This window comes from Dasypus novemcinctus, chromosome 1 (genome assembly GCF_030445035.2).
Source record: "Dasypus novemcinctus isolate mDasNov1 chromosome 1, mDasNov1.1.hap2, whole genome shotgun sequence".
Taxonomy (NCBI): Eukaryota; Metazoa; Chordata; class Mammalia; order Cingulata; family Dasypodidae; genus Dasypus; species Dasypus novemcinctus.
Genome location: NC_080673.1, coordinates 157,502,632 through 157,518,056, shown reverse-complemented (window position 1 = coordinate 157,518,056; position 15,425 = coordinate 157,502,632). Strand labels below are relative to the sequence as shown.

At 39.1% G+C, this 15,425-nt stretch overlaps 1 protein-coding gene across 2 annotated transcripts in view; it reads right to left on the bottom strand.

The window, feature by feature from the left end:
- Positions 1-15,425, bottom strand: part of CORIN (corin, serine peptidase) — a 291,946-nt gene that overhangs the window by 201,847 nt on the left and 74,674 nt on the right. For both annotated transcript variants that reach the window (XM_004469755.5, XM_004469756.5), the window contains exon 4: positions 2,651-2,858. In XM_004469755.5, coding sequence (XP_004469812.2) covers positions 2,651-2,858 — 208 coding nt within the window. The remainder of the gene's footprint in view (positions 1-2,650; positions 2,859-15,425) is intronic.

Below are 15,425 nucleotides of genomic sequence, written 5' to 3'. Positions count from 1 at the left end.
GACAGTTACCAGACATCGTATGTCCTCCCATGGCCCACTGGCTGGAACGTGGTAGAGTGTGGACTAGGATGTGGACCACTGACCATGAGTTGCAGCAGTGCTCTGAGATGTATTCACCAAATTCAGTGAATGTCTCATGATGATGGTGGAGATTGTTGTTATGGGGGGAGGAGTGGGGTGAGGGGGTGGGAGGGCGTATGGGGACTTCATATTTTTTAATGTAATATTAAAAAAATAAAGAAAGAAAAAATAAAAATTAAAAATAAAATTAAATGTAATAGTAAATATAATAACAAAAAATCAGATAAGCACCCATAGGACACCTGATAATTGACTACAAATTATTATCCATTACAAGAATAAATGGAAAACTTTCATATTAAGTACCTCTCAGGATGAACGAGATTAGGAGAATAGCACATTTTACCTAAAAGTACCCTGAAAATTATTACTAGAATTCTACTGCTGAGTTAACTGAGAAAGAGATTGAATTATAAGGATTTGACAAAAATATCACAGAGTATTCTGGAAATTGAATGTGCTCTATTATTTTCTTATTTATGCACACACATGAGCCCATAGAAAAATTCATGCATTGTTGAAATTATGCCTCTAGTCCGAAGCAGAAATGGAACTAGAATCCAGTTCCAATAGCCTTAGGTATTCTACAATTTTCTTCCAACCCAGATATTATTCTACATTTTTGCAATCATCAATGTGTAGCATATATTGGTTAAGAAATAGTTTTTACAGTCCCAATTTCATTAGTGCAATAACTCCTTTTCAGTCTACTCTTTTATAGCTATTGCTGACATTTATTGAGCTCTTTATATAAGCCAGGCACTATTTCCAGCCACTTATGTCATTCAATCCTCCCATTAACGTTGTACAACTATTGGTGGGTTTGAATGGTGGCTCCCAAAAGATATCTGCCCTAATTCCCAGAACCTGCAAATGTTGCTTTATTTGGGGGGAAGTGGGGAGGGGGTTCTTTTCAGTAGTACTTAAGTATCCTGAAATGAAGAGCGCATCCTGGATTGTCTGGCCTGGTCCTAACTCCAATAAAAACTGTCCTTAGAAGAGGAGGAACAGACACACAAGGAGGATAAGGCAATGTGAAGACAGAGAGTGAGTGGAGTGATGTAGCCACAGTCAAGTAATGCCTGGAGCCACCAGAAGCAGAAAAGGGAAGGATATGTATTCTTCCCCAGGGGCTCCAGGGGAAGTATGAACCTACCAAATTTTGGATATCTGGCCTCCAAAACTATGGGAGAATAAATTTCTACTGAGGTAAGCCACCAAGTTTGTGGTAATTTGTTACACAGCCCCAGAAAACTAACGCAACCACCAAGCCTTACTGTCACCCTTCTAGAAACAAAAAAGGCCTCTTTGCAACCATCCCATATTTTAACTCACAATGCAAACTAAACATAGAGTTTCCCTCTCTTTTGAAAATGATTCTTCCTGGTGAAACATTTTCCTGAATGCTGTGCCAGCTAATACTTCTTCACTTCTACAATTTAGATTCTCTTCTACATAAAAGCTATGAGAAAAGTAAATAAATAAACAAATAAATAAATAAAATCTATGACAATAGGGGCTTTTTCCAGTCAAAATAATAAATGACTTTGTCCTCTTCAAGGCATTAAATCAGTGAAAAATAACATGGAACTTCTTTGCACATGAGAATGCAATTCATTCAAAACATTATTCTGAAAACATCCTAACATTTTAATCCAAAAATGCTAAATAAGAATATGCATTTATTATACACTTTGAGATGAAAAAAAATAGCATTTCAGATATTCCATGACGATATTTTCATTGGTTACTGTCATTCTATTTAATATTGCACTGGATATTCTCTTTTTGTCCCTTTCTGTCTACTCTCCACCTTCCTTTCCCTGTCCTGGGTCCAAGTGCTGAACTGAAAGGACCACCTGTAGGCTCATCCATATCTCATTTAGATTACTTAAATGGTGAGATTTGGAACTTTTGAGCCAATGATATTTAGAAGAGATTCTGGATCTCATCTATTGCACGCTCAGGTCACACTCTGGTTGTGAATTAGTTCAGTTGAAGGGAGGCACAGGTGGATGGGAGGGCAGGTAGAGAGGAAGGTCAGGATACTTCCCTTCTCTCCCACTGCAGCACTGTGCTTCTCCACCTGGGATCACTAAGCCTTTGGGAGACCCTTTACCCATAACTATACTCTCTTCAGGAGCCACTCACTCTGAAACCCTTGGAGCCCTGGATGGAACCACACAGCCCTATTGCTGGTCACTGGTGCCTCCACTTCACTTGTTTGTTCCCTTAATCCTAACCAGCCCTCCAAAAATACTCATTAAACTCTCTTCAATCCCCTATTTGAGTGTGTTGTCTGTTTTCTGCCACACCCTCACCGAAACAGCTATTGACTACCCCAGCTGGTAGCATTTGTCTAACCTACTGCATAATTTCTTCCTAAAAATAAATTTATTCAGGGTTTTCCAAAAAAATCTAGTTTAAAAGAATTGCAACTACCCATGACTGATATGGGTTTTGTTTTTTTTACTCCTTTAACAGCAACAAAAAATAGCTTATTTTGGTCTTCTCAGATACTCATGCTACAATTGACTCTTATCATGGAATAACTTGGGTTCCATAATACCTGTCATCGCCATCACTGAGGCACTGAGGAAACATGAGGCTGCAGCCAAAGAGCATGATATGTTGATAGCAACCGAGGCGATAGAGGGACGTGAAGAACTTCAGGAACGTCTCCATTTCCATGCTTTTGACAATTGAGAAGAGAGGTGTTATCGTGGTGTTGTAGGGCAGCATCTGACACTGGCTGTGGGTGATATTCACGCAGACACCTGAGTAGGCAAAACAATTACATTTAGGAGCAGACACACCAGAATTGTACGGTTTTAAACTCATTTGACATGACAAGTCAATGCATCCAAAAGATAAAATATATTCTGTAAGTAACAATTATTTTATATGTGTATATACAATCATAACTATATATACATATGAATATATATAATTGTGTTGGCATGCACATGTGTGGGTATATTATAATAAAAGCAAGCTGCTAATATTTATAAAGAGAAAGAGCATTTGTGACTTGGGAAAATGTGTGGAAATATAGGCTCTCCTATACATAGCAGTTGGGAATATAAATTGGCAATCTCCTTTTTGGAGCACAACTGAGTAAGGCAACATATGTCCAAAAAATCTTTAAAATGTGTATACCCTTTGACACTGTAATTTTATTTCTAGAAATTTATCCTAAGGAAATAATCATGGCTGTGAATAGAGATTTATATACAGAGTTACACACCTCCTCTTAGTTTACACTTTTCTAAAAATAGAAATCACCTAAACAGTTAACAAAAGATAGTTGGTTTAAAATTAGGAACAGGCTCTCCATGGCGCACGGGCAAGCCTGCCTTCACAAGGAGACCCTGGGATGCGAACCCAGGACCTCCCATATGGTAGACGGGAGCCCAACTGATTGAGTCACAGCCGCTTCCCTTGGGCACACATGTTTGGAGTCAGGTTGCCATGTAGGAAGTCCAGCTACCCAGGCCACCGAGCTGGAGAAACCATTAGGGGAGACTGTATAGAGACAGCATGAGCTGCTTGAGAAGCCCTAGTTGTGGGTGTGGCAATTGTGTTTAGACAGCATAACTGTCCCCTATTCCAGAAGCAGGTATTATCTAAGCCCTAACAAGCTATGCCAAGGTTGATTTAATCTATGAATTTGTTGCCAATTTCCGCTGATCCATCTAGTTAAAATGCATTCAACAATTATCTAGGACAAATTGCTGGAAAACTTGAAGTGTGAGGATCAAAAGCTGAAGACTTGGAAGGCACAGGCAGTGCATTTATTTTTCTTCAAAATAAAAAAGCATTATGTTACGTGAAGCAAGCCAGACATAAAAGGACAAATACTATATGATTGTGTTACTATGAACTAAATATATTGTGTAGCATATTGTATGAATCCACTTATATAAAATGGAAATATCAATCCGTTTATAAAGATGAAATTTGGTTAGTGGTTCTGTAGGACAAGGGAAGGCATGTTACAGGGTGTGGAGTTTTTCTTTTTGGAGTAATGAAATAATTCTAAAATTTTTTGTGATGATGAATTCATGATATTGTAATTAACTAAAAGCCATTGATTATTCAATTTAGATAGATTATAAGGTATGTGAATATATCTCAATAAAATTGCTTAATAAATAAATAATTGTGCAAGAATAGACAGAAATAGCAGCTATGTACAGCAGGGGAATCATGAGAGGTTGAGAGATGAAGAATTTTCTTGTTTGTTAGTTTTCTGTTTATTATTATTTTTATTACTATTATTGAAATACGAAAATGCCCAAATAATGATCCAAGTGATAACTATACAACATGTAATTATACTAAATACAATTGATTGTACACTTTGGATGAATTGCATGCTTTATTAACATGTATCAATAAAATGGATTTGTTAGGGGAAAAAAATTAGGAACAAACAACAGAATATTAAACTCAGTTGTTTGAAAGATGCTTTCCAAGACTGTTTAATCACATAGAATGATGCTCATAATATAGTAAATCAAAATAGCAAGTCACAAATAATTTGCATTCTCTGATCTCATTTTTTAAAACACAGAGATTTTTTTTTAATTTTTTTATTTTTTATTGACTTTGTAATAATATTACATTAAAAATATATATGTGAGGTCCCATTCAACCCCGCCCCCCCACCCCCCCTCTCCCCCCCCCCCAACAACACTCGTTCCCATCATCATGACACATCCATTGGATTTGGTAAGTACATCTTTGGGCACCTCTGCACCTCATATACATTGGTTCACATCATGGCCCATTCTCTCCTCTATTCCATCATGTAGGCCCTGTGAGGATTTACAATGTCCGGTGATTACCTCTGAAGCACCATCCAGGGCAGCTCCATGTCCCGAAGACGCCTCCACCTCTCATCTCTTCCTGCCTTTCCCCATACCCTTTGTCCATTATGTCCACTTTTCCCAATCCAATGCCACCTCTTCTATGTGGACACTGGATTGGTTGTGTCCATTGCACCTTTATGTCAAGAGGAGGCTCAGATTCCACCTGGATGCTGGATGCAATCCTCCCATTTTCAGTTGTAATCACTCTAGGCTCCATGGTGTGGTGGTTGTCCTTCTTCACCTCCATCTTAGCTGAGTGTGGTAAGTCCAATAAATCAGATTGTAGGTGCTGGAGTCTGTTGAGGCTCAGGATCTGGCTATCACATTGTCAGTCCAGAGATTCAAATCCCCTAAATATATCTTAAACCCCAACATTAACTGCACCTCCAGCACATTAGCATGAATGTCTTATGAAGGGAGATCCCATCTGAGTCCAGATTCATCACACATAAACACCATTTCCAAAGAGGGGCCATCTGCCCTGGTAGTTAACCCCATCGGCCATGACCATAACTCCCATGGGTCTCTTTAGCCCTCAAAGGAACCAATATCTGGGGGTTGTATCTGCTTTATCTGTCTCTCTGACTCTGCTCAGTTGTGCATGAGGGCAAACCTTCTGCCAGCCTCCAGACTCTTTTTTAGAAACTCGTAGCCATATAAACTCATTTCTCCTTTCCATTTCCCCCTTAGTTTAGGTCAAACAGCATTTTAAAGTCATGGTATTTTATGTAGACATGGATATTCTGCTGATCCGCATTGAACCTTCCGTATAAGGTCATTTTCCAGTTGCATCATCAGTTGGTAGTTGATAGTGGTCCCTCGTTGCCAGGGAGGCTCATCCCCGGGTGTCATGTCCCACGCTGGGGGGAAGGCATTGCATTTACATGCTGAGTTTGGCTTCGAGACTGGCCACATTTGAGTAACATGAAGGCTGACAGAAGGAAATTCCCAGGCACAAAGTTGCTCTAGGCCTTGTTATTATTTTGGGTTTATCAGCTCACAAGCATAGTCATTAGTATCAGGGGCTCACTGTTGAACCCTCACTCCCTCCCGGTCCCCACCACTGTACCTGGGAGACTGTCGCTGCTCCCCTAGGGACCACGACAGAGCACCACTGGCCAGGAACCCAGTACCCCCCCTACTGTGGTTTTTAATTGTTGCCACTATGAGTATAACCAAACATTACCATGCACCCTGGACATATGTTCTGTACAGCTCCCTGTCAGTCATATATCATCTGTCATTGGTATCCCATACCAGTATCCCTCCATTGCCATTGTTGAAACACTCAAAACACAGAGATTTTATACAAATATTTTCCACTCTTCCTATGCCAACGTTTGGTTTCAGCTCAGAACTCTTGACTTCCTTTTCTTTCACAGCAACTCTTCTCCTGCACCCACCACAGCCAGAGCTTTCCTTCTAGAAACATGCGTGATTGGTCTCACAGAAAACAAAATGTTTACATGCATCCAGATAATGAGATTTTCAATAACTGTTCCATATTTTAATTTTTTGTTTAAATAAAGGTATATTACTTTTGTAAAAAGGATAAAATTAAAATTTTGTTACTTTTGTTGTTGCTTAAGCAAGCTACAAGTTAAAAACAGAATCTTCAGGCTTTGGAAATACAAAGGAAGCAGGAATTCTAATCTTTTTTTTGATAAGAAGAAAAAGAATTTCAACAAGAATGGGAACTCTCTTCTGATCCCTGTTTAATTTCCAGTCAAAAAACTCGATAGACAAAAGAACAACAAACATAAGACTAACCTCATTTCAGTAAAGATGATTTTTGTAAAATAAGGCTGCATTTCTGATTAAAACAGCCAAATGTAACTCTTTAATCTATAATACAGAGTCAAAAATTTGAAGAGATCATATTACGGCAAGATTTTCAACCCTTTCTGCTTCATTCATTCAGATAGTATCACTTCAGAGTCCTTACAATTCTAACTGTTCACTGTCTTCTCTAGATCTCCTAAATCCCTTAAGTTCAAAGAATCACACACTGCATGAGAAGACTCAGTTCACTGTTGTTAGATAGTATTTCTTGATCACCCGTAACATAGGTTGAGCTCAGTGGGGCATGATCAAAACATAGTTTCCACTTTCAAATGACCTTTAGAATTTCTCTACAATAGTTGTGACAAAGAATTTCAGGTTCCAACACTTTCTTGGACTTCACCAAATTCAAAATACAGAGTAGGAAAGAAGGGAATTAGAAATGAAGAAAATTCCACATAAAAATATGCAGACAAAATATGAATAGAAACATATACATGTGGATTCAACTGCACGTAAGTGCTGGGGTGGGAAATGTAATATTGACTGGGATCAGCTGATGCTTTTCTGGAAAGCTTCTTAAAAGATGGCACTGAAGTCCTGTAATGAGGGAAGTTAAAACACTTTCAGCATGGGAGAGTACTATTGACATGGAGAACTGTACAGACAGGAAGTTTCAAAATGACACATTTGTGTGTATTGTACTACAAGCAAAGGCACTTGTTTATAAGAGCTAAGAATAAATTTTTCTCCATGAATTATTTGTGTAAAATTCAGTCTCAAGAAAATATTTATTGAGCACTAACCTTATGCCAGGCACCAAAAAGTTACTCGGTTTCTCTCACTCACAATTACATCATTTCAAAACCCAATGAGGGGAAGAAGATTTGGCTCAACTGATAGAGCGTTCACCTACCACATGGGAGGGAGGTCCAGGGTTCAAACCCAGGGCCTCCTGACCCATGTGATGAGCTGGACCATGCGCAGAACTGGTGCACGTAAGGAGTGCCCTGCCATGCAGGGGTATCCCCTGTGTAAGGGACTCCCACGCACAAGAAGTGAGCCCCATAAGGAGAGCCACCCCACATGGAAAATGTGCAGCCTGCCCAGTGTGGTGCCACACACACAGGGAGCTGACGCAGCAAGATGATGCAACAAAAAGAGACACAGATTCCCAGTGCCGCTAACAAGAATACAAGCGGACACAGAAGAACACACAGTGAATGGGCACAGAAAGCAGACAACTGGGGGAGGGGGGAGAGTGAGAGGGAGGGAAGAGAAATAAAAAAATAAAATCTTAAAAAAAAAAACCCAGTGAGGTGATATCATATGTATTTTATACATGAGGAAACTCAATTTCAGAAAGGTAAAGAAACCTGACAGGAAAGTATGGATATTACATGGAAATTCCAGACTATGACTGACATCTTCTGAGACTTCCATCTAGAGTCAACCTAAGCTACTGAGAAGGGGGTTACTATGTTAAAAAACAGCTCTTAAAGAAAATGAGTCCTTATACTCACGAAAGGAAGAGGCTAAAGAGCATATAGTGATATATCACAAGGTCTGTATTTATATGAATACAAATACACTGACCACACTTGATAATTAATTTTATGTTACATTTGTTTTCTTTAGGGGTGTTTTCGTTTCCGTGGATACTCAAGCAAATACAATGAAATGGGTTGACATAAACCATGGGAATTTATTAGCTTTAGGTTTTGAATCTTAATGAAAGTTCAAACAAAGGCTTGATCAAGGTGATGCTTTCTCCCCATAGACCAGCTTTCTGGGGCTGACTGCCAGACATCCTTGGTTCCTCTGTCACATGGCAGGCACCTGGGGACATCCTGGTCTCTTCCTTCTCTTCCAGGTTCAGTTTCACCTTCTTGCTTCCAGGGGCTTTCTCTCTGTGTACCTGCTTTTCATTCTCTTATAAAGGACTCCAGGAATAGGATTAAGACCCATCCTGATTGAGGTGGGCCACACCTTAACTGAAGTAGCCTCATCAATAGGTCCCTACTTACGAATGGATTAACTTTAAGAGGGTGTTTTCTGGGGAATATATAGTTTTAAACCATCACAACAGGGTATCAGATTTTGGGTTTGTACACTTGACAAAGGAAAATATTTGAAGCAATTAGACAATCAAAAAGTTGGTTCCTACCACCTAGCCCCCCCCCCCAAAAAAAACACAGAATAGTGAGAGATCATTTGAAAGAAGGAAAAGAGAAAAAGAGTATTTTGGTTGGCTGTATATATTATTTTCACAGCAGTACGTGTGAGTTGCACAAAAAAGAAAAAAGACATTTCCCTCTGTAATAGCTAATTTTCTTGGAAAGAGAGAACCTATACTCAGGAAATGATAGAATAATATTATAAAACCTTAAAAATCATTTCTAAAATAATTAGTATAGACCTAAATAACAAATAATTTATTTGTGTAATGGTTTACAGTTCTCCAGAAAACTATCATGTATAAAATTCAATCCTAATCCTAATACTATAACTCATACTCTTTCATTATAAGTGACAAAACTAAGGCTCTTATAGGTAGATGGATGGAAGGAGGAAGGGATAGAGGGAGAGTTGGATGGATGGATGGATGGACATTCAGATAGAATATGTTCTGATGGATAAATAGACATATAAATAGGTAGGTAGATGGATATATAAAAAGTGATTTGCAGAAGGGCAACAAAACTAAGGCTAATACTCAGGTCCTCCAGTTCTTAGGACAACAATCTTCCTACTGTCAACAGCATAGCAAACACCAAAGAAATTCAGAAGAGCAAGAAATTAATAAGGGGTGAGTGATAAGGAAAGACTTGAATGATGAAGTTGGTTGTTGAAAGATGGGTAAGGTCTGGGATGGCAGAGGGGAGAAAGGGCACTCCTGGTAGAGCAAAATACACTTCAAAGACTGAAAACCATAATTACATATGGCAAAAAAGGCTGAAAAAATAATCTGTTCTGGGCAGAGGAATTCAATAATCTTAGCTGAGAAATTGCTCATAGTAAACAAATATGAAAGGGAATTATGTTCAAAGACCCTTGACATCATAGCCTTTTATATTCAAGTAACAGTGTTGATTCACTATCATCCTTCCTGCCTCTACATGGGTGTCAAATATTATTTTTTCCTAGTATGATCCACCGTCTTTGAAATATGTAATCTTAGTATTGCATTTTCACACATTCTTACCATGGATGATGAGTTCTCATAAGTCAGCTATATGCTGTGTACCATGTGAAGTCATTTCTCTGTGGGGAAGGGCCAGGGCACTTTTAGAGATGGGCTCATTTATTATTGGTGCTCCATCTAACTTGGTTTTTATAGGGTAGAAGAAAGGGAGAGGGAGTTTATTTTTTCTTTACTAAGAACTCACTACTGAGTTTAATAGAAATTAGAAATGGTGAACCTGAATCTCTAGACTGACCATGTGATAGCCAGGCCCTGAGCCTCAAGAGACTTCAGCTCCTACACTCTGGTTTATTGGACTTACCCCACTCAGCTAACATGGAGTTGAAGATGGTCAACCACCACACCATGGAGCCAAGAATGCCTACAGCTGAAAGCAGGAGGATTGCACCCAGCATCCATGTGGAATCTAAGGCCCCTCTTGATATAGATGTGGAGTAGACTCAACCATTCCAAGGTCCACAGGATGGAGGAATAGAGTATGGATTAGAGTGGACTTACTGATATGCTATTCATGAACTATTGTGATTAGTAATTGAAGAAAATGTGGCATTGGTGTGGAGAAAGTGGCCATGGTGGCTGCTGGGGGTAGGGAATGGGAGGCAGAGATGAGATGTGGGGGCGTTTTGGGGACTTGGAGTTGTCCTGGGTGGTGCTGCAGGGACAGTTACTGGACATTGTATGTCCTCCATGGCCCACTGGGTGGACTGTGGGAGAGTGTGGGCTATGGTATGGACCATTGACCATGAGGTGCAGCAGTGCTCAGAGATGTATTCACCAAGTGCAATGAATGTCCCATGATGATGGAGGAGATTGTTGTTATGGGGGGAGGAGTGGGGTGAGGGGGGTAGCGGGTATATGGGGACCTCATATTTTTTTAATATAATATTGAAAAAATTAATAAAGACCAAAAAAAAAGTGGGGGTTGCAATGTAAGAACTTGTTTAAAAAAATGATAGAGGTAAATAAGCATAGTGTTCCTATAGAGGTCATTATTCAATTAATGTGTTTTTTCCCTTAAACAATAACTACTTCAAGTTGGTGAATGGGGAGTGAATCAAGAAATAGATCTAAAGGAGAGCAAAACACTGTAAGGTCTGGTGAAATGTAAACACTCTTTTTAGCCCCTCAATTCTAAGACAACATTGCTAGTAAAACATCCACTAGTAAAACATAACAAATTTCCAGGGTATGCATTAATTGCAAGACACATTGCAACTTGAGAAAAAAAATGCAAACATGAAAAAACTGCTGCTTGCAATTGTGGAGCTGTATTATGTACGTGGTCTTTTGGGTTTTTTTTTTTCCTTAGCCTGACTCTATAGTTTTCTATATCACTCAGGGGCTTTCTCTACTCGTATCACATTGCTAATAGTTCTAGGTTCCAAAATTAGGAATGAAAGATGGTATGGTAGTTTGCGAAAAGCTGTTGTGAGCAATGTATCAGAAACAGGTTGGCTTGTATAAAGGGATTCATTAGGTTAAAAGCTTACAGTTCTGAGGCTGTGAAGTTGTCCAAATCAAGGCATCATCAGAGATGCTGTCTCACCAAAAGTCGGCTGCATGTCATTAAGCACACGGCAGCAGCATCTAAAGATGCTTTCTCTCCAAGCTCAGCTGTGTGCAGTCAGGCATATATATATAGCTCCTCTCCCCTGTCCTCCAGGACTCTCTCGCATCCTCTCAGGGTTTCCCCGTCTCTGCCACTCTTTTCTCTATGTCTCTGCTTTCAGTCCTCTGTTTATAAAGGACTCCAGAAGAGGAATAAGACCCACTCTGGGTAATGCCTCACTGAAGCAATCTAACCACAAGGTCCCCACACCCGCAGGAATGGGTTAGCTCCAAGAACCTGATCTTTTCTAGGGTCCACAAAACTTAAGACTGTCACAGACGGGTCTGTCACAGGGAGTTTTCCTTATGTTCATTTGGAAGTTAAGATAAATTCTGTTTTGTCTATTTCTGGGATTAGGTAATGTGGACATAAGAATTCTTATTTACACTATTACTTTTTACATGCAAAATGAGCTCAGAATAAATGGCTAACTTTTCTAAACTAACGTAGATTCAAACAAAGGTCCAAAGGAGCTAATACTAAAATGACAATACCCATACCCAATTTTATTTAATAAAAGTACCTTGGTAATGGTTAAGAAAAAAAAAAGTGCAAATTAACTTAATAGATAGTTCTGCACTGAGTTTTTTAGTTAATGATTTTACAACACACGTTCTCTAGTCTCCCTTACTAAAGACCCCATTTTCAATCAGTGCCATATATTAAATGCAATTTATTATATTAATATGTAAAAATAAATACAATATATTAAAGTACTTTGCGACCTTTTGTTTAACATCCTAATAAGGAACCTCAGTAATCTTTCTGAGTTCCTATACACAACAGCACATTCACTGAAGGGCTATTAGTAAGGATTCCATTGGATCAGAAGGCAATATTCTATCAGAAAGCAGTTGCTTCACCCTAATTTATCTAAATTGACTCATTTTAATTCATGAATTTGTCTTCACAGCACATACCCATGGATCCCTCTATATTTGTCTGTCTTACTTCCAGACCCTGAGAATTCTGTGTGATTAAAGGGAGAGTTCTTTGTACACAACCCTTTTCAGGGGCTTATGAAAGAAGTTTATGGCAGGGTTGTCCTTCATAAGTTTTCTGTTTTATTTCTCTCATCCAGTCTGTCATTACTTTCAGTGCTGCTTCCCATAAGGTATCTTTTATTACCATCTTTTTAGTTTAAATCCTAGCCTTTTCTGGTCACGCTGTTGGAACCTTCTCACATTCACCCTTTTGTCTGCACATTTTGATCTTCAGTGTTTGCTGACCCACTCTAATACTCCTGGCTTTGTCCTCAGCCTTTTCACATACATTAGCTCATTTAGCCCTCCCTGGAAGTCATTTTCCGTGTTTCACAGCTGAGGAAACAAGGTTAAGGGATTGCCCCAAGCTTCACACAGCTAAGAAATGGCAAAGCTAGAATTCTACTCAAGTCATCCCATCCCAAGTCTTAAGTCCATTTTAGCTAACAGTCGCCCTCCATAATCCAAATATTGCAGTTCTGCACAACTTCTCACCTGAATACATACCACTACTATGAGTGGGGCCGTGAGCTCTGTCTCAGTCAGAGCTGCTGTCACAAGTGCCACAAACTAGTTTTGACTTAACAGTAGGAATTTGTTGACTCATGGATTGGAAAGCTAGAAATACAAATGCAAGGCATTGGCAGGACAATGATTTCTCCCCGGTGTCTATAACATTCTGGTGCTGGCTTGCTGCAGTTCCGTGGCTTGCATCTCTCCCTCTCATCACATGGCAAGCTCTCCCTTAGATCTGCATTCTGGTTTCTGCTGACTTTTGGCTTCTGTGTGGCCTTCTCTGACTACTGACTTCAGCTTCTTCTCCTTCTAAGACCTCAAGGAATATGGATGAAGACCCACCCTGATTCAGTTGGCCACACCTTAACTGAAAATAACATCTTCGAAAGGTCTTATTTACAACCTTAGTGTCTTTAAAAAAAAGGTGCAATATGGTCGCATTTTTGGGACATTGGAATTGTCCTGAATGATGTTGCAGTGATGGGTACAGACCATTATATATCTTTTCATAACTTACAAAAATGTGTGGGAGAGAGTTTAAACTATAATGTAAACTATAATCTACACTTAGTGGCAATGCTCCAATAGGCATTCATCAATTGTAACAAACATACTGTACTAATGTAGGATGTTGTTAATTTGGGAAAATGTGGGAGGAGTAGAGAATGGGGCATATGGGAATCCCCTACATTTTTTATGTAACATTCATGTAATCTAAGTATCTTTTTAAAAATAAAAAATAAAATAAAATTCCTATTTAAAAGAAAAATAAAAGGTCCTATTTGCAAATGGTTTTCCACCCAAGGGAATGAGGATCAAGATTAGGAACATGTCTTTTGAGGGGCTCATAATTCAACCTACCACAACCTCCATGGACATGTAGGGTCTTACTGCTCCTTCAACAAGTATTTATTGAGCTCCTGCTATGTGCCAGGCACTGCTCTAGATAAAAACTCTGGGTACCAAATAAAACAAAATCTCTGACTTGTGGATCTTATAGTATAGTAGGGAGAGACAGAAAACAAACAAACACACAAACTAATAAATAGGTCACGTGTCTGCCACCTATACACATAGTCATAATCCTAATGTTCAGCAAAACCAAGAAGTAGACACCCTCTTTAGGGAAGACAAATATCACAATAAACTTGTTCTTAAAACTGGACTAAGGTGTACCAGTTTTGACAATAAATTCCTCCTCTAAAATATAAACCAGAGCTAAATATTCAAGCAATGTGAATATAATAAAATTCAGTTGCCAAGAAGCAACATGACGCAGCATTTTGATTTTTCAATAATTCACATCCATGCTCAATGTTTTGCTTATTGCATCCTGTCTTCATTTTTCTTATGGTAATATTTAAGTTGTAGCTATTTCATATTTACTGTGTATTCACTGCCATGGAGTAGGGACATCAAAGGTAAGCAAGCCCCTTCCCTCCAGTACATCATCAGCACAGCAGCTAAATTGCCCTGCAGGGATAGGAAGTCACAGCAGAGGCCTGCTTCAGCAACCAGCCTTCTCTGAAGACAGTGAGTGCCTATAAGCATCCCATCCAAAGTGCTCCTAGGTCTATTGACAGCATCATTCTGCTTTATTTGCATTATCATACTAATATTACCTGACATTTTCTTGTTTGTTTATTTGCTTGAATCATGTACCTCACAAAAGTCATGTTCAAGCCCTAACTCCAGGTCCTGTAGATGTGAACCCATTGGTAAATAGAACCTTTGAAGTTATTAATTATGGTGTGTCCAAACCAAATGAGGGTGGGACTTAATCAAATATGCTGAAGTCCTTATAAGCAAAGGTTATTGGGCATGGAAGTAGAAACTAGAGGAGGAGATGGAAGTACAGATCACCATATAATGAAGCAGAGATGGAGCCACCACGAAAACGCTATGCATTTTGGAAAAACATGGCCTGCTGGACGCCTTGATGTTGAACTTCCAGTGTCCAAAACTGAGACAATAAATTCTTGCTTAAACCAATCAGTTTGTGGTACTTGACACAGCAGTCTCCCACCCACAAATGAAAAGTGAGTTTGTCTTATCACTAGAGCACCCACTGGAATACTGAATAGTAGCTACCAAATAGTTATTCACTGAATGAAAGATTAAATTGGACAAACTGTTGCCACCAACAGTTTCTTATTGAACAATAGTGAAGTAGATAAGAAAGATCTAGGATATTTGAAAATCAAGGGCACTAGTACTGATAGCTAATATTGCTAGTATCTGTTGTTGCTAATAACCTGTTCCCTAGAATTTACCAAGGCACAGGACCATCATCTCATCCTTTTCCCCCCACTAAACCATTTCCAATCTTGGATTCTCCTCAGGACTACAGTTCAGCAGTTGAAAGTAAAGGAGGA